This window comes from Chenopodium album, chromosome 12 (assembly GCF_948465745.1).
Source record: "Chenopodium album chromosome 12, dcCheAlbu1.1, whole genome shotgun sequence".
Classification (NCBI taxonomy): domain Eukaryota; kingdom Viridiplantae; phylum Streptophyta; class Magnoliopsida; order Caryophyllales; family Amaranthaceae; genus Chenopodium; species Chenopodium album.
Window position 1 is genome coordinate 15,485,366 of NC_137845.1, and position 26,224 is coordinate 15,511,589.

The following is a 26,224-nucleotide window of genomic DNA, read 5'->3' on the forward strand; positions in this document are numbered from 1 at the left end:
AAATCTCCCCAAATTTCTCATGTAAACATCTTCACCAAATTTCTCATGTAAACATCTTCACCAAATTATCCCGAAAGATAAATTAGGGTTTTGGTCTTCAATTTCCTAATATTTTCCTTTTTACTAATGATTCTACCCCCTTCTCTCTCTCTCTCTTCCTTTTTATTTTTAATTACATAAGTCATTTAATTTCAATTAACTCTATTTCAATTGACTATTATTATTTACTTCGTAAATCCGTGCAATAATATTAATATTAATAATAAATTTTACTTTTGAAAATAATATACTTTATAAATTCGTGCATTGCACGAGGCCAAAACTAGTTATTCTAAAATACAAATCCTTTTTTCTTCCTTTAGCCATTGACAAAAAAAAGAGAAGCTTTAACTTGGGCTTGTTTGGCATTGTTTTTTGTTTTTTTTGAAAACTAAATCCAAAAACAGGAAACAAGAAAAGGTATTTTCACTTTTGTGTTGTCAGTTTTCTAAATTATCATGATTTTAATAAGCTTGACTAATTTTTTATTCATAATAAGATATATATCATATGATTTTAAAAAACAAAAAACCAAAAAACAGAAAACCATAGCGATGCCAAATGAACCCTTAATTTACGGCTTCAAAAATGGATTGAAATTCGTATTAAGGGGAATAATGAGATGAATAAATATTTGTAAAGGATATTGGATATTGATGATTATATCATTATTGTCATTATTGGTTTAATGAATAGTTTATTAATATTTAATCTTGTAATCACTAACATTGGTCAAAATAATGTATTGGTATGTAAACAAATAGTGCAATAGTTAAAAGGAAACTTCACGGGAATAATAATTGTTTGGGTATAAACAATGTGGACCAAAGAGGATCCTTAGTCGAAGGGGCTGAAGATGGAGTTCGGTTCAATTGACTTTGGGGCTGAGGGTTTCTTGCACAGCAAAGCACGTTAACTAACCTTGGAGGTTATCCCAGAAACACCCTTCTATAACTAAAACATTCCTTAACTATGAATAGAGAGTATTAATGCTATGCAAGAGAGTAATTATAGTTATGATTATGGTAGAAACTAGAAAGTGGACTATTTATACCCATTGGGGTAGTAAATAGCATGTGACCCTTAGGACATGTGTCACATTCCTTAATGGACTTATGCATGCCTTTGGACTGATTTGCTGATATTAAACATGACAAGCTTAGAGGCGCACGCAATGCGTGCACGATTCCTTTTGCTTTCTGTAGGCGTCGTTTAAAATGCGCTTACATTAAGCATGTGTGAATATGCTTGACACTCATAGGAAGTGGAATTGACATAATACGATTAGGGACAAGGAAAGTAGGGAGCCGCCAACAAGTTTTTAAGGAACTTGTTAACCGTTCACGGATCATAAAAGGCAACCACGATAAAGGGATAATGAAAGGCAACGACGATTGACCTGTGAAGGTTACACCCCATTCATAATCCATGAGATTACTAACTCCATATGGTTCGGAACCACGAAAGGAGGATCGGGGATGATGGTACGAAGTGAGTCATGGAGTCACATTCGCCCGTATTGGCCTCTACTCGATTCTTATAGTGAAAAGTATTCCTGCGATCTCGAAGGCATGCAAACAAAGATTCAATTCGATCCAAACTATTATTATGCTAAATTGGTTGAATATTAATGCAACATATAATTCTAAAATATTCGTGATCATTTGATTTAATAACAAGATTAAAAAGGAACTTAAACCGGTTGTCCAAATTATCTTATTAGACGTGATATTCAATTATATATTCCCTTTAAACATGCAATATAGTGATCAACAAATATAATAAAAATCAACATTAATATTGGAAGTAATTTAACAATAAATTGTTAGTCAAATCAAATCATAATAAACCTAATCATGATACTAGCAACAAGAAACAAAATAAGAGTAATTAAGTGATTAATTACTCACTTTCCACGTTTCCTTGAATTGCTACATGATGAATAAAGTGTTAGTAACTTCAATAAATATATAAATCAAATTGAAACAATTAAATTAAATAAAAAGTAGAGTTGATTTGGTTCAAACCCTCAGTTAATTATACCTTTCACGCCTTGGTTTAAGTATAAAATTTCGGGTATTGTATGGACTCCTTGGAGTGCTTAGGGGAAGTATTATGGAAGAATATGGAGGCTAGTGTTTAGGCTAAAGAGGGAGAAGAGAATGATTTTGTGATCAAGCTTGTTGATGATTGAAAAAGGGGTGATATGACTTCTATTTATAAAGAAAAAAAGAAGGGTATAAGAATTAAGATAAAATCCGAATTCGAATCGGAATAAAACTCTTGCAATAGGCAGCAGTTTTTGCGGGTTTTGTTTTTATCATATATTTTGATCCAGAAATTAGAATAAGATAAATAATATGTCGTTGAAAAGCTCTTGAAGTCTACATTCTAACCCAATTGAAATCAGATTAAAATAGTTTGTAGAACAAAAGATATGGCCGAAATAGTGGGACGGTGTCAGTTTTGGATAGAGTTTCGTATTTATTTTATATCTTTTTCGTTATAGTTCGGAATTAATATTATAATATATCATTGAAAAGACAATTTCAAGGGTTATCCAACCATCTAAGATTTAGATAAAAACTATGAGGCACGAAAATCATATTTGACTATCTTTGAACGTCTTTCAATTTGAATAGAATTAGGACTTTCAAAAGGAGGAGTTTCATTCAATTTCAAACTCTTTAATCTTGTCTTTTCAAAAGGATAATTAAGATCTTTTAGAAAATTATAGAAGCTTATAATTAATCCTAATTGGTTTAGGAATGGGATTAAATCCTTTAGACCCTCCACATGATCATTGGGTCGTAGGTAAGGTGGGCTTAAGTTCGGTTTAGACTCAGTTTAGTATTTTGACCATAACTTATTGGTTATAACTCGGATTTGGGCTTATAATATATCGTTGGAAAGCTTATTGAAAGGCCTATCCAACCAAATAATATTTGGATCAAAATAATATAGCCAAAAAATCAGTTTCTCTCGGTTTTGTGATGTGGACACGAAAAGAGGAAAATATGTTATGGTTTGGGGAAATGGGCTTAAAATTGAATTGGTTTATGAAATGTATTGAATAGAAATATGGATTAAGCACTCCAAAGATTAGATACTCAACCCGACCAATAATGGCGTTGAAAGGTTGTTCATCATCGGGTTTGGTTTTGGGGAGACATTTTTAGGTGTCTACACTTTCTATATACTTGACACATTTTTTCTTATAAAAATGTCTATACTTTTTTATTTTTTTTTTATTTTTTTCAAAGGTTTATATATTACTTGACATACATAAATGACATTGTTCCAATACCTTTTTTTTACTCGCACATTAATTTTCTCTCTTTGACTCATAAGTCACTATATAGCAGGGAAAAAAAAATCGTCTCACTACCCAAATGACCACACTATATATATGGAAAAAATTACCTCTTTACCTATTCACTATAACAAAGAAAGATACTTATCTTCTCATTTCATATAATAAGTACTATATTAATTGAATTAAATTGCCTAAAACTAAAATAATTTAATAATTTATAACATTTTTGAATCTTATACATTACACATTACAATTAGCAAAAGTTACATTAATTTGCCCAAAAAAAACTTATATTATTAGACTTTATCCTAAAATCTATCTATAACAACTCAATTTTACAACTATCGTAGCATACATATTTGATGAACTTGGTTCTAAATTTATCTGTCAAAAAAAAAAAAAAAAAAAAAAAAAAAAAAAAAAAACTTACATCATTAGACTTTATTCTAAAATCTATCTATAACAACTCAATTTTACAACTATCGTAACATACATATTTGATGAACTTGATTTGTCTACAACTTTAAATTATTAACAAAATATGGAAATAAAAATGTTAAAAGTGACCCTAAAGATCTCGCTAAAATGTAACATATTCATAAGAGTAATGCCAAAAAAAAAAAAAAATAAAAAAAAAAAAATTAAAAAGGGACAACAAACCCAATTCAACCAAGAAAAAAATGTAAATTAACCTAGAATTGCAGTAGATGATTTACCTTTAAGAAGATAATGCCAATCATCAAAAAATGAACTTTCATGAATCAGCAATCTTCCAACATAGTAGAATTGATGATGTAACCGTCAAACAATATATAAGCAATCCCTACATATTCAACCAATATTATGATAATCAATCTCATGAAAACAATTAAATTAAACTCAAAAAATAGATGAATACTTGATAGAGCCGATGATTTTTACTTACGGTAGGCTTGGCACTTAATGTTCATAATTAGACAAAATAATACCTATTTGTTTAAAGAGGAACTTAAAGAAAAATTATAGATACATAGAATTGATGAAAATAATTTATGGAGAGATTGAAGAGAGAAAAAAAAAAAAAAAAAAAGAACCGTAAAAGTAAGGGGTATATTGTATTTTTTTTTAATTTTTTTTTTTAGTAATTTAGTAGGGATGAACAATTGAGATTGATATTTTTTTCAATGGTAAGTAGATTTTGGGATCTTTTACCAAAACAGCTAATTTGACAACAGTATTTACCAACACGGCTAATTATAAATTTTAATTCCAATACTAGCTAAATTATTGACTTCAAAGGAAATCATCTACTCAAGCTTTTATTTTCCTTTGGTTCACTTTATTGTTTTTTTCTTTTCTTTTTTATTTTATTTTATTTTTTTAATTTTGATTTTTGTTTTTATTTTAATTTATTTTAGGATTGTTTTTTTAAGTTGGAAAAATTAAGCCATATATATACCAATATAAGGAGTATATAAACAGTCGCAAAAACCCTAATTTTGATCACATTAAAATAAAAAAATAAAAATAAAACACACTAATTACGTCTAGATTGTATCACAATCTGCTACTCCATCGATTGCTTGATCTCGTAAGCTATTCTTGCACCTTTGATGTGAATATGGATAATCTCTCTACATAGTTGCATCGCCTGCATGCGTGGTGAATATGGATAGTGGTTAATGAGGTTACAATGCCCAGTAATGAGATAACAGGTAATGTTGAAGAGAATAATATTGAAGTTCTTGAGTTTGACTTTGAAATGAATATGAAGAGCCCCAATAGATTTTATTGATCCTGTGCACTTTAATATGTAGATAATTACTACGGAGTAATTTAGTTTTTCTCAAGATTATCAATTACATAAAGGTCAAGAGTTTCACACAGGGTCATTGAAAATCCCCCCCCCCCCCCCCAAATAAAAACTTAAATAAATCCCAAAAAAAAAAAAAATCAATAAAGTAAATCAAACCAGTTTAAAAATAATATAAAATAAGAAATAAATTATTTCTTTCCAAGTCAATAATTTGGCTAGTTTTGGAATTAAAATTTATAATTAGCCGTTTAGGTAAATATTTTTACAAAATTAGCTATTTTGGTAAAAGTGACTAGATTTTGTTCCTCTCGTCAAAAAAAAAAAAAAAAAAAAAAAAGAAAGTAGATTTTGTTCCTAATTTTAAAAACTGTCCATGGCTAAAAGATATAGATAGATTGATTTGTTCCTAAAAAATACTACTATGATTTTTTTTTAAGAATTTGTATATATATATTTTTTGACGGAAAGAATTTATATTTAAAGTGGATTGCTTAACACCGCCAACGCTTTTTATCAAACCGCCAACAATAGTGATGAAGAGACAAAATCACCCTTACTCATTCCCTACTTTGCTTTTTTCTCTCCTAAGTCCATCAAGTCTCAAACTCAACCATCAACCACCACAATAGTAACCACCCATGCCACCACTACCCACGCTGCCATGACCACCATCACCCACGCCTCCATGACTACGACCACCCACCATCACCGCCCACAACTACAGATTTTAGTTTGTGTTGTCGGAACCACCAATTCACGAACAACAGTAACACAATCAACATTAAAAATGAAGACCCACCACCTTTGCTCCTCGATTGGTCGGTGGTGGTGTTTTATATCCCAGCTAACAGCACAATCGGCACGCAAAACCGGTCAACCGGGATGGTAACTGGTTTCCAACGCCGGTTGACCACGGTAACCAGCGTCCAAAACCAGTTACCGTATCGGGTGATCGGTTTTGCGCGCCGGTTGACCACGGTAACCGGCGTCCAAAACCGGTTACCGTGGTGTTTTGGTTTTGCGTGAGCGTCGGAAATTATTGAAGAAAAAAAAGAAAGAAGAAGATTGGGGACGGATTGTTTTGCCGACCACCGTGATGCCTCCTCCGGTCATCGGCGTCGCTACCCTTCCACCTCCGACGTATGGCCGCTGCTTCCCTTCACCTCCAACATACAGCCGCTGTTGTGGTTGATGGTGGTTGGGAAATGGTGGTTGTGACCCTTATGGGTGATGAGAGAGAAAACAATAAAAGAGAAAGAAGAAGATGGGTGGGGGGTATAGTAAGAGCATTGATATCCATTCACCTTAAATGTTGGCGGTTTTGATAAAAATTGTTGGCGGTATTTAACACCCCCCTATTTAAAAATATAATTTGTAGTTTGATGGAATCTGTATGCATGATAAAAGATATAGTTTTTTTTTATTTTTTTAATTTTTTTTACAGTAGTTATTTGTATTCCAAAAAACTAAAAAACAGTTTTTGTACGTGGGGTAAACTATTTTTTTTAAATAGTTAATAGAAAATTAGAAATGTAAATTTGAACGTAAAGTTAGTTTGTAGCAGTTTTCTTTTATTTTTTTACAGATCTTTTTTTATTTGTACTTTTACTAGGCTAGAACTCTTGCGATGCACAATTTATATAAAACCTATTTTTAATTTATACATTTTAAAAATAAATCGCTATTATACATGAATATAAATAAGAATTACGTATATTTTGTAATTTTAAAATTTTTTATTTTCATCAAAATTATGATATAGTATCTATTCAACGTTGTCTAATTTATAGTTCAATGTAGGAGGTCATTTATTAGTGTGCTATTTAAAATTGTTTCAATTTCCTATGATAAAATGATAGGTTTTAGTTGTAATATAGAAGCTTCTAATATTTAAATTTAAAAAATGTTAAATATGATAGCTCTTAAAAATGAAAAATAAAAAAAGATGACATCATCATTGCATTTAAACGGGAAATTTTTTATTGAAAAATCGACACGTGGCAAATGATGACGTCAGCATCTTCTGTTTTAATAATAGTTAATAGACTAGAAGGGTAATTTTGACAAATCAAAAATTCCCAACTAAAAAAGGGAGTTCCCTTTAAAGATTAACATAGATTATTAAACATTGAGCTTGGTGGCCCAATTGAGAAGTAAGGCCCAAAATGGTCATTGGTTGACACCCAAATAATAATTAACTGAGATAAATAAAACTATGTGCTAAAAAAAACTATTGCACTTAGAAACAGTGGGAACAATGTGATTAGCAGTTTTGTTTTAAAAAAGTATCAAACCAATTAATGTGAGAAACCTCTAGATTGTTAGGCAACAGGTAAGCAAAATCCCCTACAAAAATCAGGATAAGTCCAGAATCATATATGATGCACCAACTTTTCATGATATAATGCCACCTTTCTCTTCACAACCTTCATTTCGTTACAACGTGTAAATAATTACTCTTCAAAATAATCAAGAGAGAAAATTAAAAATTAAAAAAAAAAAAAAATGGCAGGTTCATCTTCAGAGAAAGCGGTGATGATAGTAGGAATAGATGAGAGTGATGAAAGTTTTTATGCATTAGAATGGACTCTTGATCATTTCTTTGCTCCTTATGCTCCTAATTTTCCTTTCAATGTCTTGCTTGTTTATGCTAAACCTCCCGCTACCTCCGCCATCGGCCTCACCGGTCCTGGTACGTACTTTCCCTTTTCATCCGTTTCTCATTCTTTGTTTTCGACTTTATAAAAAGCACTTTTGTTTGTAACGTTTTTATAAAGTGCACATATAAAAATAAATATTTGTCGCGTATTTATTTATGCATAACTTTGACCATTAATAAAGTTTGTGTTTAAGGTTTGCAGTTGACTTTTAGATGATTGAATGTACAGGAGCTTCAGAGGTTCTGTCTTTTATGGAGGCTGATTTGAAGAAAAATGCTGCCAGGATCATAGACAAGGCTAAAAATTTGTGCCACTCGAAATCGGTAATAATTAGTTAATTACTCATGAACTTGCTGTTGTATTTGCAATAGTTATGTTGCTTTTATGACCATGTATAGTTCTTTGAACAATTGGTTAAGCTAAGAAGGCTGTATTGACAAGCTTAGGAAAGAAAATGACTTAGGCCCTGTTCACCTTTTATTTTGTTGAACATAATTTAATTCTATCTATTATATTTATTTTTACTAAATTGAATTTATTTTTACTAAATTGAACTTAGTTTGTCTGAATTGAAATTAATTATACTGAGATTATTTTTATTGAATATTATTTTTGTAAAAGGAAAAAAACCGGCCTTTATTCGGAAATTATAGAATAGTAATCCGTACTTTTTACAGAATTACATCCTGTTCACTTTACCTTAAAAATAATAATATTCTGTAAAAATAATTTTAGTTCAGTAAAAATCTTTAAACTTAAAGAGGAAAAATAATAGAAAATCAGTAAAAATAATTTCAGTTAAGTAAAAATTAATTAACTTAAAGAAGAAATATAATAGAAAATCAGTAAAAATAATTTAGTAAAAATAATTTAAGTTCAGCAAACATTATTCTAATTCAGTAAAAATAATTTCAGTTCCGCAAAAATAAGGTGGAGTAAACAGGGCCTTAGGTTATTTTTTGTGAGAATTGGGCCATGTTCACTTCACTTTAAGAAAATAATATTCAATAAAAATTATTTCATTTCAGTAAAAATAATTTTAGTAAAAATAACTTCAGTTCAGTAAAAATCTAACTTCAATAAAGACATATAAATAAAGAATTAGCAAAAATAAATTCAGTAAAATTAATTTAAGTTCAGCAAAATTAAGGTGAAGTAAACATGGCCTTAATTTACTTTTAATAAACGGACATTAGTTTAGTGAACTTAAATAATTTCTACTTATTGAAACTTATTTTCATTGATTATAATTGTTTTTTAAAGTTTCTGATTTTTATTTCCAATTATAACACTTATTTATGATGTTCTTAGCTAATTTTATAGAACTTAATATTTTTTTACTGAATATTCTTTGAATTAGGTGAAGAAACGGGGTCTTTGTGACTTGATCTTTAGCCATTTCTAGCATTTTGCATAGAAACTGTATAAAGTCAAACATTTATCTTCTACGGTACTAATTTAAGCTTTCGAATTTAAATTAGAAGTAGAAGTAAGTAGGTAACTTATTCTTCGTAAACATAAATTTAAGTCAATAATAACAAAATTTTGTTCTATCGAGTGATAGATTGCATCAAATTTCTAATTATCATGAATGTAGCGCCTTATTTTGTACAATTTCTGCAATGAGATACTCATGCTACTTATTTATAAAAAGCCAATCTTGGGTGGTTTTCTGTGACACTAAGAAGGATGAGCTAGCTACTAATCAGGAAGTTCTTTATGTGTAATTAGCGGCCTTTTATTTTCTTTCCTCGTGTTAGTTTTGTTGAACTTGCTCTTTATTTGATAGCCAAAGTCCTATTTTTCTGGTGGATTGCATGGAATCTGAACTTATCGAACTTGCTTACACTTCAGGTTCATGATGTTGCTGTTAAAGTTGTAGAAGGTGATGCTAGGAATGTTCTATGTGAGGCTGTTGAGAAGAACAACGCGGCTATGTTGGTTGTGGGTAATCATGGTTACGGAGCAATTAAGAGGTAACTAGTTTCTTCTTACATGTGTGATATGCTATTATTTAACCATTTTTTTTTAATCTTATTTTTAGTATAGTAACATGCTTTGTTAGTTAGCTTATAGAGGATTGGCACTATGACAACATATTTTTCTGTTTTTTTCCCCTGAAGTGTAACAACCTCTTCTGCAGTATGTCTGCTGGGCCTGGATTATAAGAGTCCAAGCAAGGGTTTTTTTTTTTTTTCCTTTTCATTCTTCTTTTGAAACTCTATTACTCTTTGATTTAGTTAAAAAAATCCCGAAAAATCCCAAAATGCTGCTGCATGCACTAAAAATACCTCAAATTGTTCCGGGGTTGGATTGATAAGCACATACGATCCTAGGAAGTGTTTTTGTCATTGTTCTTGGATTAAAAGTATGAAGGACTGTCCATTCAAAAAAAGAAAGTATGAAGGACTGTTTTGTCATTGCTCCATGTTAGTATATAGTTCCCTGTATGGCAATTTTTAAGTTAATATACGACACGGGCCTGGGCCAGTAACTCGTCGCTACCTTTGGTAGAGGGTTTTTTTTTAAAATGATATTACATTTCAAGGAGGTAAATAAATTATAAGGCATATTATATCTGAAGCCTATTGATGTTGGAAAGAATAGATAGTTTTTGTAGGAAACTGGCTCCTGTTGAATGAATATAACCAGATTGTGAAGAGCTATGTTGACAATAACTTTAATTTTATTACAGGGCATTCCTAGGCAGTGTGAGTGACTACTGCGCTCGCCATGCTCACTGCTCGGTAATGATCATCAAGAAGCCAAAGACTGCAAGCACTGGAAGCAAGAGCTAATATCACTTCTGAAACTGTAAGCTGATCAATGGTGTAGTAACTGCAGTGGAAGCAAACATTGGCCTTTTTTTTCGTTTTTTTTTAAGGGATGTTAATGAAGAATTGAAGATTGAACAGGACAGTGATGCATAACCGTTCCAGTTGTAGTTAAGTACTTGCTTTTGATTGTTAGAAATGAACGTTTCTGTGTACAGCTTGTTGTTGAGCCCCGAGTTTAAACTTTTGGTCACGTTAGCCTTGTACTCCATCTGTAAAATTGGTTACATTTTGTTTTTAAGGTTAAAGTATTTCACAAGAACTAGTCTTCTGGCCCGTGCAATGCACGGGTTATTCATATAAAATTGTATTGAGAGAAAAGTGAGGAAATATCAGTAAGTCATTATACGGTATAATATGTAATCGGAAACATGATTAAAGAAATTAAAATTTTGGAACTTTAATCGAAAAAGAGGCTTAAATAGAAGGTGGAAGGGCTAAAATTAAAGAGAAAATAGGAAAAGGTTGAATTAAAGGGGAGAGATGAAGATGAAGAGATGAAGTGTAAGTTTAATGAAAGAATTAAAAAAAATGGTATAATAAAAAATTAATAGTGTAAGTTGACATTTGGTACTATGGTTAGAAAAGTGTAATAGAATGGATGGGGACACGTGTCTTTCTTAGTTTCTTGGTTATAGTTTTTAAATACTAAGTATAGATATAGATTTCTTCTTCATACAATCATATAGTATCATCATGGAGGTTCACTATGGTTCTTAGGAATGTCCATTTAGGAATGTCAATTTTAATGAAATAATCGTGGTAGTCGACCTCATTTATGGGATTAAGACGTTTAAGTAGACGAAGAATGAAGTATAAATTGAGGCGAATTTAACATGATTTCATATGATTATATTTTTTCTTAATTATAAATTAATAAAATGAGTCAAAATGGAGTATATAAATAGTGCAAAAGTCAAACTATTATATTTACAATAATACGCTCGTCAAAAAAAAAAAATATTTACAATAATACGGAAGTATGAGTTAAGGATGTAATTCATGTAAAGATGTTAACTCTTTCAAAAAAAAAAAATTGTTAGCACAGTTTGGAAAAAATTATATTGTAGTATAATTAACAAAATTTTATAATACGGGGTAGTATACTCACATTGTTTATTGATTATAATTAGTGTGACAAGCCTTGACTTTGACTTTTATTTATTTATTTAATTTTTCCAATATGAGGGAGATTTTTGACTTAATCTAATGTATGTATAGTTCAAATTTAGTTGAACTATACCAACTCAAGTTGCATTTCCCACACCATCACTGTTCAATATATAAAACTTTACATATATATGGATTTTTACTCGAAAAACCGACTCAAAAGTTTTATCGCATCATAAAAACCAATATGATTTTACTTTTTTTTTTTTTTTTTTTTAAAATATGATTTTAACTTTAACTAACTCGACTCAGAAACCAATAAAAAAAATATAATTTTAACTTTAACTAACTCGACTCAGAAACCAATAAATTAATTACTCAGCTCCTTACTGGTCACTATTTCATGATATCTCAATTGATATTAGAATCAAACTTGATCCAATCACAAGCCACAATCCATCAAAATTCCAAAATGATTTATATACTTGTTTTATTACCTAATTATAATCCACTCAAACTTTACTTGATCAAACATAATTCAATTAATAGTGCGTTTTTGGTGCGGCTGGCCGCACCATGCGGCCGGGTGCCAAATCAGCAAATGACAAAAGTAACCCCACCAACCTAGTAACCCCTCCAACCAAGTAACCCCTGACCGGACCAAGTAACCCTTGACCAAGTTACCCCTGACCGGACCAAGTAACCCATCTAGTAACCCCTCTAGTAACCCTTTAAGTAACCCCTCCGACTTAGTAACCCCTGACCGGACCAAGTAACCCCTCAAGTAACTCCGACTTAGTAACCCCTCCGCCTTAGTAACCCCTTAAATAACCCCATTTAAGTAACCCCTCCAGTAACCCCTCAGGTAATCTCACTTAAATAACCTTCCAAGTAACCTCCAAGTAACCCTTTCAAGTAACCCCACTTAAGTAACCTATCTAGTAACCCCTTAAGTAACCCCCGACCTACTCATCTAGTAACCCCTTGAGTAACCTCCGACCTAGTAACCCTTGACCCACCACCACCCCCAAAATGCCACTAGCCCCACCCTCAATACGCCGTGCCACCACCACCACCACCACCATACACCAAACCCACAAACAAACATAGATCCAACCGAACCCACAACCAAATCGTTAAAAAAAAAATTAAATCGAACAAATACCATTAAAATTAACAATGGCTTCGAATTTCACTTCAAATATGGCTAAAAAGGCCAAATTCGACCATGAAAACTCTAGATCTAGAGTTTTTTATGGCCGAATTTGTCCTTAAAAATCGTCAAGTTGTTTTTCGACGGCGGAGTATGAGGAGCTCACCGAGTACGATGACGGGTTGGTGGAGGACATGCGTTCTTCCTTTGTAATTGCAGGTGGTTTGTTTTGCAAGTATATTGCCCTTTTTTGGAGAAAGGAGGAGAGAGAAAGAGGAGATAGCTTGATGAAGGGGTGATATGGGTGGCTAATTGGAGAAGAAGAAACTAAAAGTGGAGAGAGAAAGAGGAGAGAGAGAAGAGAGAGAAGAAGAATTAAAAAAAAAATAATATAAAAAAAAATTATATTGTGGCTGGCCGTACAGTGCGGCCAGCCACATATGAAACTTTGTGTTCAATTAAAGGGGATTTCAATCAAACAGAATCCAAAATAAAGGATACACTTGTATTTATTACCTTAATTATAATCTGTCAAACTTTACTTGACTCGATATTATTCCAATCAAATTGAATCCAAAATAAAAGATACACTCATATTTATTACCTAAATTATAAACCAGTCAAACTCCACTTGACTCACAATTGACCAGAAATAACCCATTTGTGACGTTTACAGTCCAGTTAAAACCCGCATTATTTACAATAAAAGGACAAGATAATAAATTGATAAAGAAGAAATGAATGATTAAAGTTGACCCAAAGTAACATAAACAATGAATAATTGTTGAACCAAAAATTAACCAAACAAAAACAAACACAAACACAAACACAAACACACTAACCGTTGGTTAGAAATACATATATCATGTGAACATCCTTCTGTCTTTACAAAAGCTTGCAAGCGAGACAATCCTACGGAAGGTACGCACCACGTAACCTTACAGCTTGGATAGAGAAGAGAGAGCGAATACAGTTAACCCAGAAATTAAAGAAAACCCAAAAACAAGACATTCATTCCCAATTTCAGAGGCCAACTGAAAGTAGATAAACACACCCAATTATTATAATTATTGGTTTCTTTCCTTTGTGTGATCATTTTTCTGGGTCTATAAAAACCCAGATTTTTGATCCACAATTGGGTGGTTTTTTTGAGAGAAATTTTGTGGGGTTTTATTTAATTGATTGATTATACTCATGGTGAGGTCAGAAATTAATAGTGATCAAGCAATTGATTTGAATGTTGAACCTGAGGAATCATGTATTTCTTGTTCAATTTGTCTTGATTTGGTCTCCAATGGTGGGGAAAGATCCAGTGCTAAACTTAAATGTGGCCATGAATTTCATCTAGGTAATCATCCATTACCTCTTTTTTTAATTTAATTTATTTTATTTTATACCCAATTCTTTAATTTTAATTTGGATTGTTTTTATTTATTTATTTATCTATCTCTCTATTTATTTATTTATATATTTATTTATTATATATATCAATTATAAAATTTGAGAATTTGAGTTTATGTGCTTCAATTTGTGTTCTTAGTTGTAAAATTTGATGTTGTTCTGCTTGTAAATTGAATTTGTTTTGATGGTTTTAGTTCATTTGTGGTTATGTATCATCAATTATGATGTGACATTAGTTGAAGATGGATTCTGGTGGAATTTGTTTATTCCAAAATTTGCATGTGTAAGTAGCTTCTTTGGCACTCATACAAGTTTCATTTTCTTGTGTTTGCATCACATTTTATCTTGGTAGATCCATGGAATTGGTGTAAGACTAAATCGTGCAAGTAATAATTATACAGCCTTTATATTAAAGCCTTGCATGTCTCGAAGTCGAGGTTTTTGGGTTTTAGTATGAAATTATAGACCTGTAAATATGTTAGGAGTTGGATTTTTAGGGCTAATCCCAAGAAAATATTTTTTCCAGCTTAAGTGTCAAATAGGATCTTAGTAGAACATGTGTATTGTGCTGAATTGTCATATGGTAATGCCTTTCAAAGATTTAGTTGGAAAAGGACTGGTTAATTCGTTTTCCTAGCCAATCATTTAGAGATGTAACTAAAAACAAAACACGTGTTCGTATCTTTTGTGTGATGGCAATTTAGGGCATGCGTCATGCATGGTAAGAAGTATAAATTTTCGATAATAGATCACAAAAGATACCGTTGATGCCACATTTCTGTCTATAACTAAAAGAGGGGTAACGGGAACTTTTCATTGTGAATTGATTCCTGAATTTCAGTTATATAAAGATTTTAAACCATGATACATAAGTGTAAAGGGTCTTAGCTTATTAGTGGATAGAGCCTCTGATACTGGGTTTAATTATTCATCAAGTCTGACTTTATCTCACCTATATTTGAAGCTGATATAACTTGTTTTTAAATATTTTTATAAACACTTGTGAGGTGTAATCTGCAGTTTTATGTTTGAGTTTTGTAGAACACTTTCTTCAATTCAGTGGGTAGTAGGTATTAATGAAATTATGCAATGTTTACCTGGTCAGTGTTTTGGGAAATCCCCGACAGGCTTAATTCTTAAACATTTTTTTCAAGATAACATCAGCGCACTGTGCTCCTGTAAGTAACACTGGTATCTAGCATAATAATTTAAAGCCTTGTCAATGTTATAGTGGTTGGGGGTAGATCTTTTTATAATCTGATTATGGCGGTGTTTATATTGGTTTATTCTTTTTTTTCCCCCTATGTTGTACTGGGATGCTGTCTTGTAAGTGTACAGTTAAGTAGCAAACACGAGCTTAACACTGTGGTTGTTGCCCTGTTGGAGATACTTCATTCTAAAGGACACCATTGATTTTGTTTGTTTTGTTTTTGCTTTTCTGGACATGCTTCTTCCATGTTTTGTTCTTTAGTGCATCATTTGATTCTTGTAAAAAATTACCATCTATCTTTTTTATACTCTCTTTCAGTTTGAGGCATTAATGCATGATATCATGACAATGCATTTAGTGAGGATGTTGTATTCTTTGGTTTTTGTTTGGTGTATTATGTTGTTGTTAGGGGATTTGATATTGTTGGACATTGGCATCCTTATCAATGTGTTATGCAAGGAATTACTTATCACTAAAAGGTAGATATCTCTGTTTATGGGTATAATGACACGCTGTACAAGCTTATAAAGTTATAAAGTCATGCATGCTAGGAATTTTTGTAAGCTTAGGCGCCATTTGAATATGATCTGACTGAATTTAGGAGAATCTGGAAAAAAAACTGTTTTTGAAAGAGATGAAAAATATTATTGTAATGGTAATAATGATCAGAATTAGGGGAGGGTAAATAAAGGGAAGAATAAGGAGGAGAGAGAAAATAAAGAAAGTGAAAGATGGCGGAATAAGAGAGGAACAAGTGGTAGAATAAAGGATAGTTTTGGGAAAATACCATCTGCTCTTCACTTGCTAACTGTCCTCTGCGTGTTTCAATTTCCGGGTGCGATTATGGGGACAGGGGACAAGCGAGAAAGTTGATTTGTCCCTAGTTATAATTAAGTTATTTTGGAGTTTCAGGCTGTCATGATGGTGGAAGAACTTTCTGAATAGGTTGATTTTGTTTAATTATTATAGTGGATGGTACTAATTCTGTCATATATGTCCTCTCATTGCAGTCTTTCAAACTAACTTCATCTACATTTTTGGGGTACTTTGTTTAAAAATGCAAATTACCTGGTTCTTTTTTAAGTAAATCTTTTGAAAATTTAACCTCTTTCTGATGTGCAAATATTTTCATAAACGTGGGAGTTTAAGGGAAAAGGATGGTCTCCTAGAGCTACTCTGCGTATATTTTATATTGTGGATCTTTCTTCTTGGTAGGGATAGGTGAGGGTCGTGAGACAATGTTTATTAATAGCCCTTGTAGTTTACAATGTTGCGGTTTCAAAATCATTTTTTAACTGTAAGATAGAATTTCATGTTTCTTTTAATAATTGTGGTTGACGGAGATGCTTTGATCTGATCGTGCTGAGGAGCTGCTATAAATGGTATGGGATCACTGGCAGCTTCTTTGATTTGTTGTCTTAAACTTAAAGTGTCACTCATCTTCTAGTTATAAATTGGATTCAGATGAAAATGAGAGGTCTCTAGAAGAGTTTGTATTCTTGTAGCCGATAAAAGATGCATTATGTCAAATTATGATCGAGTGAATATTATGCATGTATCCGGGACAAGCGAGAAAGTTGATTTATAAATATTTCAGGGGTATTGGTACAGAAGCAAAATTTTCCAACTTACATCTCATATTATGTGATAGTGGATGTAAAACCACCAATGATTTTTGTCAGTCCATTGGTTCATACCACCAATGATTCCTGTGATACCTTTCCCAAACCTTTTGTAATTTGTCTACAAGCTTTTAACCAGTGAACCAAGGTCTTGTTGAATCGGAAATAAACTGCTTAGTCTGAATACATTAGCCACACGTCCATCTTTTACTCGAGAAACAGCCACTGCCATCTTATAATGCTCTGGTCTACAGTTACAGATGTATGTTTACCCCTCATTGTTGTTAGCTTGTAACTTCTTTTGTTTGTTGCTATATTTTTAGTTTTCATTGCCCTGGGAGTTCTGGAGTTCCTTATATATATTCAACTTTATCATTCTTATTATTACCCTTCTTCAATACTATTTTGCATAGCTGTGATTTAGCTCACGTTGTATTTTTCTCTTCTTGATTTTGTATGCAAAGTTATACATGATGTTCTCACGGCATAACAGGGTTTTCAGCAACCATATAATTTTCTCAAGCGTAGTTTTGTATATGTTCCTTGGTGTCTCATTATGAAGATCTCTTTATTACTTATCCAAACTATAAAGAATGTTTTGCAGTTAAGGAAACCCTTAATTAATGTATCTATGATATTATCGTGATATCGTCCAACTGTAGAGAAGATCTCTAGTTTGATTTGTCTCGAATCATAAACCTTGTTTTGTTAATTGACAATCTCTTGTTTTTATATTACTACTTTTGTGTGCACTAGAGGCATAGTCACATAATGGTGTTTACAAGTTTTGATGAGCCCATTAAATGCTTTACTTGCCAAAGTACGCTAAAAGACCAATTCAAATTGTTGAAATACTTTCAGATATCTTGAATTCTAACATAACGTAGTAGTGAAAAGAATTCCACAGAACATGCACAGAAAATTGATGTTGTAAGAATTCTTTCTGGTTTCTTTATTAGTTGACTCCCATATAATGTCCTTTCTCATGATCTGTGGTACAGACTGCATTGGTTCTGCATTCAACATGAAGGGAATGATGCAATGCCCAAACTGCCGGGAAATTGAGAACGGTCGATGGTTATATGCTAGTGGCTCCACCAATTCATCCCCAGAACCAGGAATGGATGATGTGAATGTGGATAACTATCCTTTTTACTTCACCTTTGCTGAAATGGTAATTAAAGATACTTTTTTCTTGTTATATAGTACAACTTTATACATTATGAATCAGTATTTAACATAAAATGAATGGAAAATATAACTAAAATAGAATCTGAACTTTGGCTATGGATTATTTTGTCGACAACGATCTCTATTTTGTTAATGTTTTCTATTAAATTAATTTGATTATGCAAATTTAAAATCAAGTTGTTTTAAACATCTTTAAGATTAATTACAATGTGAACATGTCAATATAATATGTCTGGGGTAACTACAAACTATAAAGGATCTTTAATTTGAAAGAACTTGTAATAATAAATAATGCTATCTTTGTCAAGCAAATTTGGTGGATAAAATAGTATAATATCAGATAAGATTTAAGCATGTAACACATGCATTTGTGTTAGGGTAGATACTGATAAGAGAGCAACATGGATCAGTTCTATAAGAAAATATCTCCTAAATATTCAATTTGATAAAGATCGGCTTTTATAGAAGAAGATGCATTGAGAACCGAGTGGTCCCTTTACCTTCTGTACACTTTTGGGTGGATTTGGGTTGCATGAACCATATATTTTTGGGTCATTACTGATGTAGAAGCAAACTATAATGTTATAGATGAGTTCTAGAAGAAAATCTCCTAATTTTTCAATTTGATAAAGGATTGGCTTTTATAGAAGAAGGTACATCGAGAACTGAGTGGCCCCTTTACCTTCTGGAACTGAGTGGATTTGGATAGCATAAACCATATATGTATAACTGATGAGGTTCTATGTCAAAGTATTTACACAGTTACATCAATGTCAAAATCACCCTATACCTCTGAAGCATTATCGTTCTAAGGTGATGAATGCCGAGGCTAATTGAGTGAGTGTATGCTGGCTTATCTCTTAAATAAAAGAGGCCATTTCATTAGACCCTTGATCTGGACTGTTTAGTTCATCTCTTACATCACAATGGATGAGAATTGTAGATGGAATCTTCCAATACCTTTGAAAATGGGAAGACTTTTTTGCAAAGTAAAGAATACTTTAAGTTCTAACACGAAACAGCTGAACTCCTTTAGATTACTTTGGTATAAATTGAGCTGACTAAATGTTGAGTGCATTCTTTGTGTACTTGTAGAAATATGTTAAAGTCACTAATTTAAAATGTCAAATGTATATGTTCTTTAGAATGACCTCACTATATTGATCTTCAAACTTCAAAGTAAGTAATATTGCTTTTCTAGATTTGTTAGAATTAAGCATTGTTAATCTCCCTCAAAACACCTTATTCTCCCTATATATGACCTATAACAAACCATTGGAAACTCTATTTGTAATCTATGGGAGTTATTATCATAGGTCTGCACAAGAATTGTTTGCAGAGGAAGTTAGTGCAGTAGAATTGAAAGCCTATCGTACAAGATAAGAGAAGTTGTGTTTACAGATGTTTATAAAGCTTCTGATAGGTGTAGGCATTTACTTTTTTTTATTGGTTCTCTGGTTTGATTTTGTAGATGGTAGATAGATGCTGTATCTGATGCTTCTTTATTAAACTGTTGCCCTATCTTTTTTTTTTTTTTTTTTTGACGGGGCCTTATGCTGTTCTTTGTAACCTTTTCTTGCCAAAAACCTGCTGTAGGATTACGCATGCTGATAGTATTTTCTAAGAAACAGTTAAAGACAAACGTGAATAATATTCACATTTTTTGTTTGCTGCAGCCTTATAGAGTTCACATTTGTCCATTTCGTGGATTCACTCAAGTTCATCCATCTTCTCAGTAAGCACTTATTCACTCCTTAGCCTGTGAAGTTGTTTTTATCTGAAAATGCTTCTTACTTTCGATTTCATCTGAAAATCTATTATGGCCTTAGTGTTGGATTATACTAAAATTTTACTAAGTAAATGAAGCTAGGGATGCCATAACAGATTAAGACTTCTGATTACTTTTAAAAAAAGTGTTATTTTCATTTTCATTTTGGGTGCCTCAAAATATTTCAATGCTTTCCTTGTTAAGAAATTAATAATGATACACACTGTGTATCTGCTCTGCATCTGTATCAGCATGATATGAGAGACACAGATTATGGATGAACCTTTGTCTACAATACCAACTAGCATTGCTCTCTTTAGTGCGAAAGATTTTCCAAAATTCAAATGCAGTGTTTGTTTATGAAAACCCAAGATCTAAAGATTGACCAAATGAATGGGATGTTAGAAAATTTACTTTTCTGTCTTTGTTGTCATTCTAGATGCTAAACTTTTATAACCACCATGTCTTAGTATCTTTGGTAAAATTTCAACACTTGTTTTTCGTCTTCAAGCAACAAAATAAAGTATCACTGTTACAAATAGAAAATTGATGTCAACATCAACATTATCTTATTACCCCTAAGGTGCTGGGTGATGTTGAATACCATCATAAGATTCTTAACGAATTCATGTTTCATGCTATGAGAACACAGCTTTATATATGTTACCAAGAAATTGAGAAATTGATGCATGGATGAGAATCTTCTGCTTTCATATTGTGACTACATTTTGAAGTATATATGGCATGTGTAATTAGTAATTATTCAGAGTCTCTAGCTTAGTTTTTGCTGGACGGTATCGTAGGTGAAAAAGCTAGATTAATTTGTCACCCTTTGCAATATTTATCTTAAACCTTTACTAACATACAGTGTTCTGTAAAGTGGAACAATCATCATTATTACTGGCCATGTCCGATATGAGCACCATGCAACTATCTGAGAACTTTGTCAACTTATCCTGCATGTTTTAGGTCTCTCCAGCATTCCTCTGGACACAAGTGAGAACATTCATTTCCCTAATATTAGTGAGTTCAGTGATTTATCTAGGCATAATCTTTTAGTTGCCAAGTTTCATCTGTGATTGAGATCTGTCATGGAACTTGTGATTATTGCTTGTACATTTGTCAGCAGTGAGTAGTCCATTAAGCGAAGCTGGTCAAGCTTCTAATGCATCAATGTAGGAGGGGGAGAGAAAGAAGGGGGGGGGGGGGGGGGGGCGGTGGTGGTTTTGATAAGTTGAACACATTTGTAGAATCGAGATTAGTTTGTCTTCATTCCTCATTTTTTAGGTCAGCTCTAGGCTTCTATTAACCTCATGACTGTTGTCTGGCTGTTGTTCAGTGACTTTAGTGTTTAGTCTATTGAAAGTCATAGTTGGTGTTGATGGTGATTTATTGTCCCTAGCTCTTCTTAGAGATTTAAGTGAGATTTTCATCTGAACCACAGTAAATTGGAAGTTTTGATCTGTGTGCGTCATTAACTCCATAATGACCTATGCTTCTTTGGCTATCCCTGATTTTATTTTCCTTAGAGTATACCATATGTTGCATAAACTTAGAGGGTCCCAGGCACTAGTGTTCAATAAGGATCCATATCATCTACCTCAATCAATCAATCAATCAAAGCCTTAATCCCAAAAGTGGGGTCGGCTAACATGAACCAAATTTGATTATTCCGTGTAGTCATCAACATAAATCTTTCTCCTCCATCCCTTACGATCCAAAACTTCATCCTCACGTAAATCCATGCACTTCATATCCTTCCTCACTCCTTCCAACCAAGTCATCTTTGGTCTCCCTCTTCCTCGTTTAATCCCTCCATGGTCCCACTCTTCCACTCTTCGCACCGGTGCACCCTCGGGTCTCCGTCTTACATGTCCAAACCAACGCAGACGATTTTCCCTTAATTTATCTACAATGCCCGCCACACCTACTTTCTTGCGAATAACCTCATTTCTGATTCTATCTCTTAAAGTGTTTCCACACATCCACCTTAACATGCGCATTTCCGTAACCTCCATCTTTTTAATATGCTCTTTCTTAGAAGCCCAACATTCTGTACCATAGAGCAACACTGGTCTTATGGCAGTCCTGTAGAATTTTCCCTTCAACTTTAAGGGAATGCTGCGGTCGCATAACACTCCCGTGGCCGCTCTCCATTTAAGCCACCCTGACTTAATCCTGTGGGTCACGTCTTGATCAATGTCACCATTCTTCTGGATGATCGACCCTAGGTACTTAAAACATTCACTCATGGTCAAATCCTTTCCATCCAAACTCACCACTTCATTGCTTGTCCCCCTCTGAGTGCCAAAACGACATACCAAATATTCAGTCTTACTCCGACTTAGCTTAAACCCTCTAGATTCCAACCTTTGCCTCCATTGCTCCAACTTGACATTAACCCCATCCTTAGTCTCATCCACCAAAACGATATCATCTGCGAACAGCATACACCATGGAACCTCATCTTGAATTGGTCTAGTTAATTCATCTAGAACCGTTGCAAAAAGAAAAGGGCTTAATGCAGACCCTTGATGCAATCCGATTGTAATAGGGAAATCTTTTGTCAACCCTCCGCATGTCCTCACATTTGTTGACACATCCCGATACATATCCTTAACTAGGTCTACATACCTTCGTGGGATACCTTTCTTCAACATTGCCCACCAAAGTATCTCTCTTGGCACCTTGTCATATGCCTTCTCTAAATCAATAAAGACCATATGAAGATCTTTCTTCTTTACCCTATAAAACTCCATCATTTGTCTTATCAAATGGATTGCCTCCATAGTAGATCTCCCAGGCATAAAACCAAATTGGTTATCTGAAATGCTTGTGCATGCCCTCAACCTTTGTTCAATCACCCTTTCCCACAACTTCATAGTATGGCTCATAAGCTTAATTCCTCGATAGTTAGAACAATCTTGAGCGTCTCCTTTGTTTTTATAAACCGGGACCAAGGTGCTCTTCCTCCAATCTTGTGGGATCCTTGTAGCCGTCCATATCTTGTTGAAAAGGTTTGTTAACCAATCAATACCAATCTTACCCAAACACCTCCACACCTCTATCGGTACCCCATCAGGGCCAACCGCCTTCTTAGGTTTCATCTTCCTCAGTGCAATCTCCACCTCTACTCTCCTAATCCTTCGCACATACTCCATGTTGATTTCTTCATCACTCATAGAGGTATCTCCTATCCCAACTCCATTACTTCCATTAAATAATTCATCGAAGTACCCCTTCCACCTGTCCTTGATGCCCTCCTCTTGCACTAGGACCATTTGGTTCTTATCTTTGACACACTTCACCATGCCAATATCCTTCCTTGCCTCTTGTCTTCTCTTTGCCATCTTATAAATGATCCTTTCTCCCTCCTTGGAATCAAGCTTTTCATAAACCTCCTGATATGCCTTTTCTTTTGCTTGGCGAACAGCTGCCTTTGCCTTACTCTTAGCCTCCTTATACGCTGCAAAGGTTTCATCACTCCTACATTTTCCTAAGGCTTGATAGCATTCCCTTTTTTGCTTAATTACTGCTTTCACCTCTTCATTCCACCACGAAGTATCTCTCTGTACCGAAGTTCTTCCCCTTACTTCCCCTAAGACCTCTTTGGCCACTCTTAGGAAACAGTTCTTCATTCGTAACCAAGTCATGTCCGGATCCACCTCTCCATCCCAATCCGCTTCTTCAATTACCTTTTCTGTAAAAACCTTAGCTTTTGCATCCCTTAGGGTCCACCATCTTATCCTTGGTTCTTCTTGTCTAACTTTTTTCTTCGCCTTCTCTTTCAGACGAATAGTCATTACCAATAGCCGGTGTTGGGTGACCACACTCTCCCCTGGGATAACCTTACAGTTTATGCAACTTTGTCTATCTATGCTCCTTGTGAGCAGGAAGTCTATTTGAGTTGCATTTGCTCCATTCCGAAAAGTTATCAAGTGTGAATCCCTCTTCTTAAACCAAGTATTAGCCAAAATTAAATCATATGATTGGGCAAAATCCATAATAGCTTCACCACCGGCGTCCCTCTGCCCATACCCAAAGCCTCCATGGACACTCTCATAGCCATCTCGGCTCGCCCCAACGTGCCCATTTAGATCCCCTCCAATATATAACTTCTCTGAGTGGTGGACACCCTGCACCACCTCGTCTAGGTCCTCCCAAAATTGTCGTTTCTCTTCTGCATCTAAACCCACTTGGGGAGCATAAGCACTGATAACATTCACAATCTCCTTGCCACATAGCAACTTCAGCCTTATCAACCTATCGTTCTTCCGATAGACCTCGATCACCTCTTTTGCCAACCTCTCATCGAGAACCACACCAACTCCGTTCCTAGCTCCACCATTCCTTGTTCTGTGGCTCGTTTCTTGCCCAACATACCATACCTTATACCCCAAAACCAAGCCTCGAGCTCCTTCTCCTGTCCATCTTGTCTCTTGGAGGCACATGATGTTCACGCATCGTCTGTTCATCCATATCATCTACCTGAGTGGAGAAATTGATGCGTTTTGCCCCACCTCCAAAATTTCTAACTAGCTATATGGAATATGTAAAGATCCCCTTGTATCCATCTTTTCCCAAAACTAGCAAGCATCTGTTTTGTGAGTATTATTAGAGTGTGGAAACTTGTGAAGGCAGGGGTAAAGACAGAAGAAAAAGAAAGCAAAAACTTCCCTTTATATTCATTGGTAAACACTGTACACTGGAGATCAGAAGCGAAGATTAAAGGAGATTTATTTTGTATTGTTTAAACAATTGAGATAAATTTAACATATCTATTCATAAGAGAAGATAAATTTAATATATTGTCTTTATATGGATTTTGTAAAATATCAATGTGAATGTTCTTATGTGATAGGTCAAGCCTTGGTGTTATGAGCACATTAGCTCCGATGGTCACTCATCAGCATCCTGGAGCAGGCAGTCCTCACCCTCCTCCTCCTCACCCGCACCCTCACCCTCATGGATGGGTCTTTCAGCATTCTTCTTATCTGCATCCCAATCAAGCCTCTGGTCTGCCCATGCCCATTAGTAGCAATGCTGGAAGATTCGACACCCAAAGAAGCATGCCTAGATATGTGCCTTCAGGACTAGGATATGAGCCTAATCCCAATTTCTCGCATTATCCAGAAGGTTCTCCCCCTAATTATTCCCATCCTTGGAGCATAGATAATGTTCCTCATTTTCCATTGCCATAATGGATTATATGTATATATAAAAATTCTCGCCTCAAGCTCGGCATGAATTCTGGTGACAAATATGGTCTTTGGTGGATTTTGCTATGATCTATTGTCGATATGCGTGGATCATGAATGCTGATGACCCTTTTGTGGCTTTTTAATCATGAGCTGAACTGTTGTAAATCTGGAACATGATCAATTTACCCCATGATTTTGTACATTTTGTTGGAAGTTATTATGATCATGCTGGATGAAAACTGAAAAGTAAGTAAAGTCCACTCTGTTGGCAATTGTATTAAATGAGGAATGCTCATCAGAAACTGGACTTAATTACATTGATGAAGAAGGAAAGTAAGTTTGAATGGGATGAAAAGTGTGAACAAGCCTGTCAAACTCTTAAATAGCGTTTAACCACTGCACCTGTTTTAGCCTTACCTAATGGAAGTGATGGATTTGAAGTATATAGTGATGCTTCAAAGAATGGATTAGGTTGTGTGTTACAACAAAATGGGAAGGTGATAACTTATGCTTCTAGACAACTCAAATCTCATGAAGTTAATTACCCTATACAGTGGCGGATCTTGAAACCTTTTCTTCCGGGGACCAATAATATATAGCTAAATAATAACAATAATAACAAGGAGTATAAGAATATAGTTAAATATAATAAATATTACCAAACAATTAAAATAAAATAAAATGCAAGTGTCACAATCTAATTCTTTCTCATACAAATGTCACAATCTATTTATTTAGCAAACTATTAAAGTAAGGCTCGTCTTTATTTTAATAATTTGAAATCATCAATTATTGACTTAGTACTAAATGACTTAGAAATCTTCCTTTCAATGGAAATAACTAAACTATCGGCCAAAAACTCATCCTCCATCTTGTTACGTAGTCTTGTTTTCATAATCTTCATTGCTGAAAATGCTCTTTCAG

General features: G+C 33.7%; 2 protein-coding genes across 2 annotated transcripts; both read left to right on the plus strand.

Annotated features, from left to right (window-relative positions):
• The first annotated feature begins 7,655 nt into the window (after positions 1–7,655).
• LOC145572123 (universal stress protein PHOS34-like) lies at positions 7,656–10,885 on the plus strand. The gene is made up of 4 exons (XM_081631144.1): positions 7,656–7,842; positions 8,039–8,133; positions 9,665–9,786; positions 10,506–10,885. Exons 1-4 carry the CDS (start codon positions 7,656–7,658, stop codon positions 10,606–10,608), a joined length of 507 nt encoding a protein of 168 aa, XP_081487270.1. The 3' UTR covers positions 10,609–10,885.
• A 2,896-nt stretch (positions 10,886–13,781) lies between these two features.
• LOC145570406 (uncharacterized) lies at positions 13,782–25,644 on the plus strand. The gene is made up of 4 exons (XM_081629475.1): positions 13,782–14,255; positions 18,142–18,314; positions 20,008–20,066; positions 24,961–25,644. The coding sequence occupies exons 1-4, from the start codon at positions 14,102–14,104 to the stop codon at positions 25,298–25,300; spliced, it is 726 nt and encodes a 241-aa protein (XP_081485601.1). The 5' UTR covers positions 13,782–14,101; the 3' UTR covers positions 25,301–25,644.
• Positions 25,645–26,224: the final 580 nt, after the last annotated feature.

Coding starts and splice junctions, on each gene's coding strand:
- LOC145572123 (XM_081631144.1), top strand. CDS start 7,656: ATGGCAGGTTCATCTTCAGAGAAAGCGGTGATGATAGTAGGAATAGAT. Junction 8,134..9,664: donor ATTTGTGCCACTCGAAATCG/GTAATAATTAGT, acceptor CTTACACTTCAG/GTTCATGATGTTGCTGTTAA. Junction 9,787..10,505: donor GGTTACGGAGCAATTAAGAG/GTAACTAGTTTC, acceptor ATTTTATTACAG/GGCATTCCTAGGCAGTGTGA.
- LOC145570406 (XM_081629475.1), top strand. CDS start 14,102: ATGGTGAGGTCAGAAATTAATAGTGATCAAGCAATTGATTTGAATGTT. Junction 14,256..18,141: donor TGGCCATGAATTTCATCTAG/GTAATCATCCAT, acceptor TCTGTGGTACAG/ACTGCATTGGTTCTGCATTC. Junction 20,067..24,960: donor CAAGTTCATCCATCTTCTCA/GTAAGCACTTAT, acceptor CTTATGTGATAG/GTCAAGCCTTGGTGTTATGA.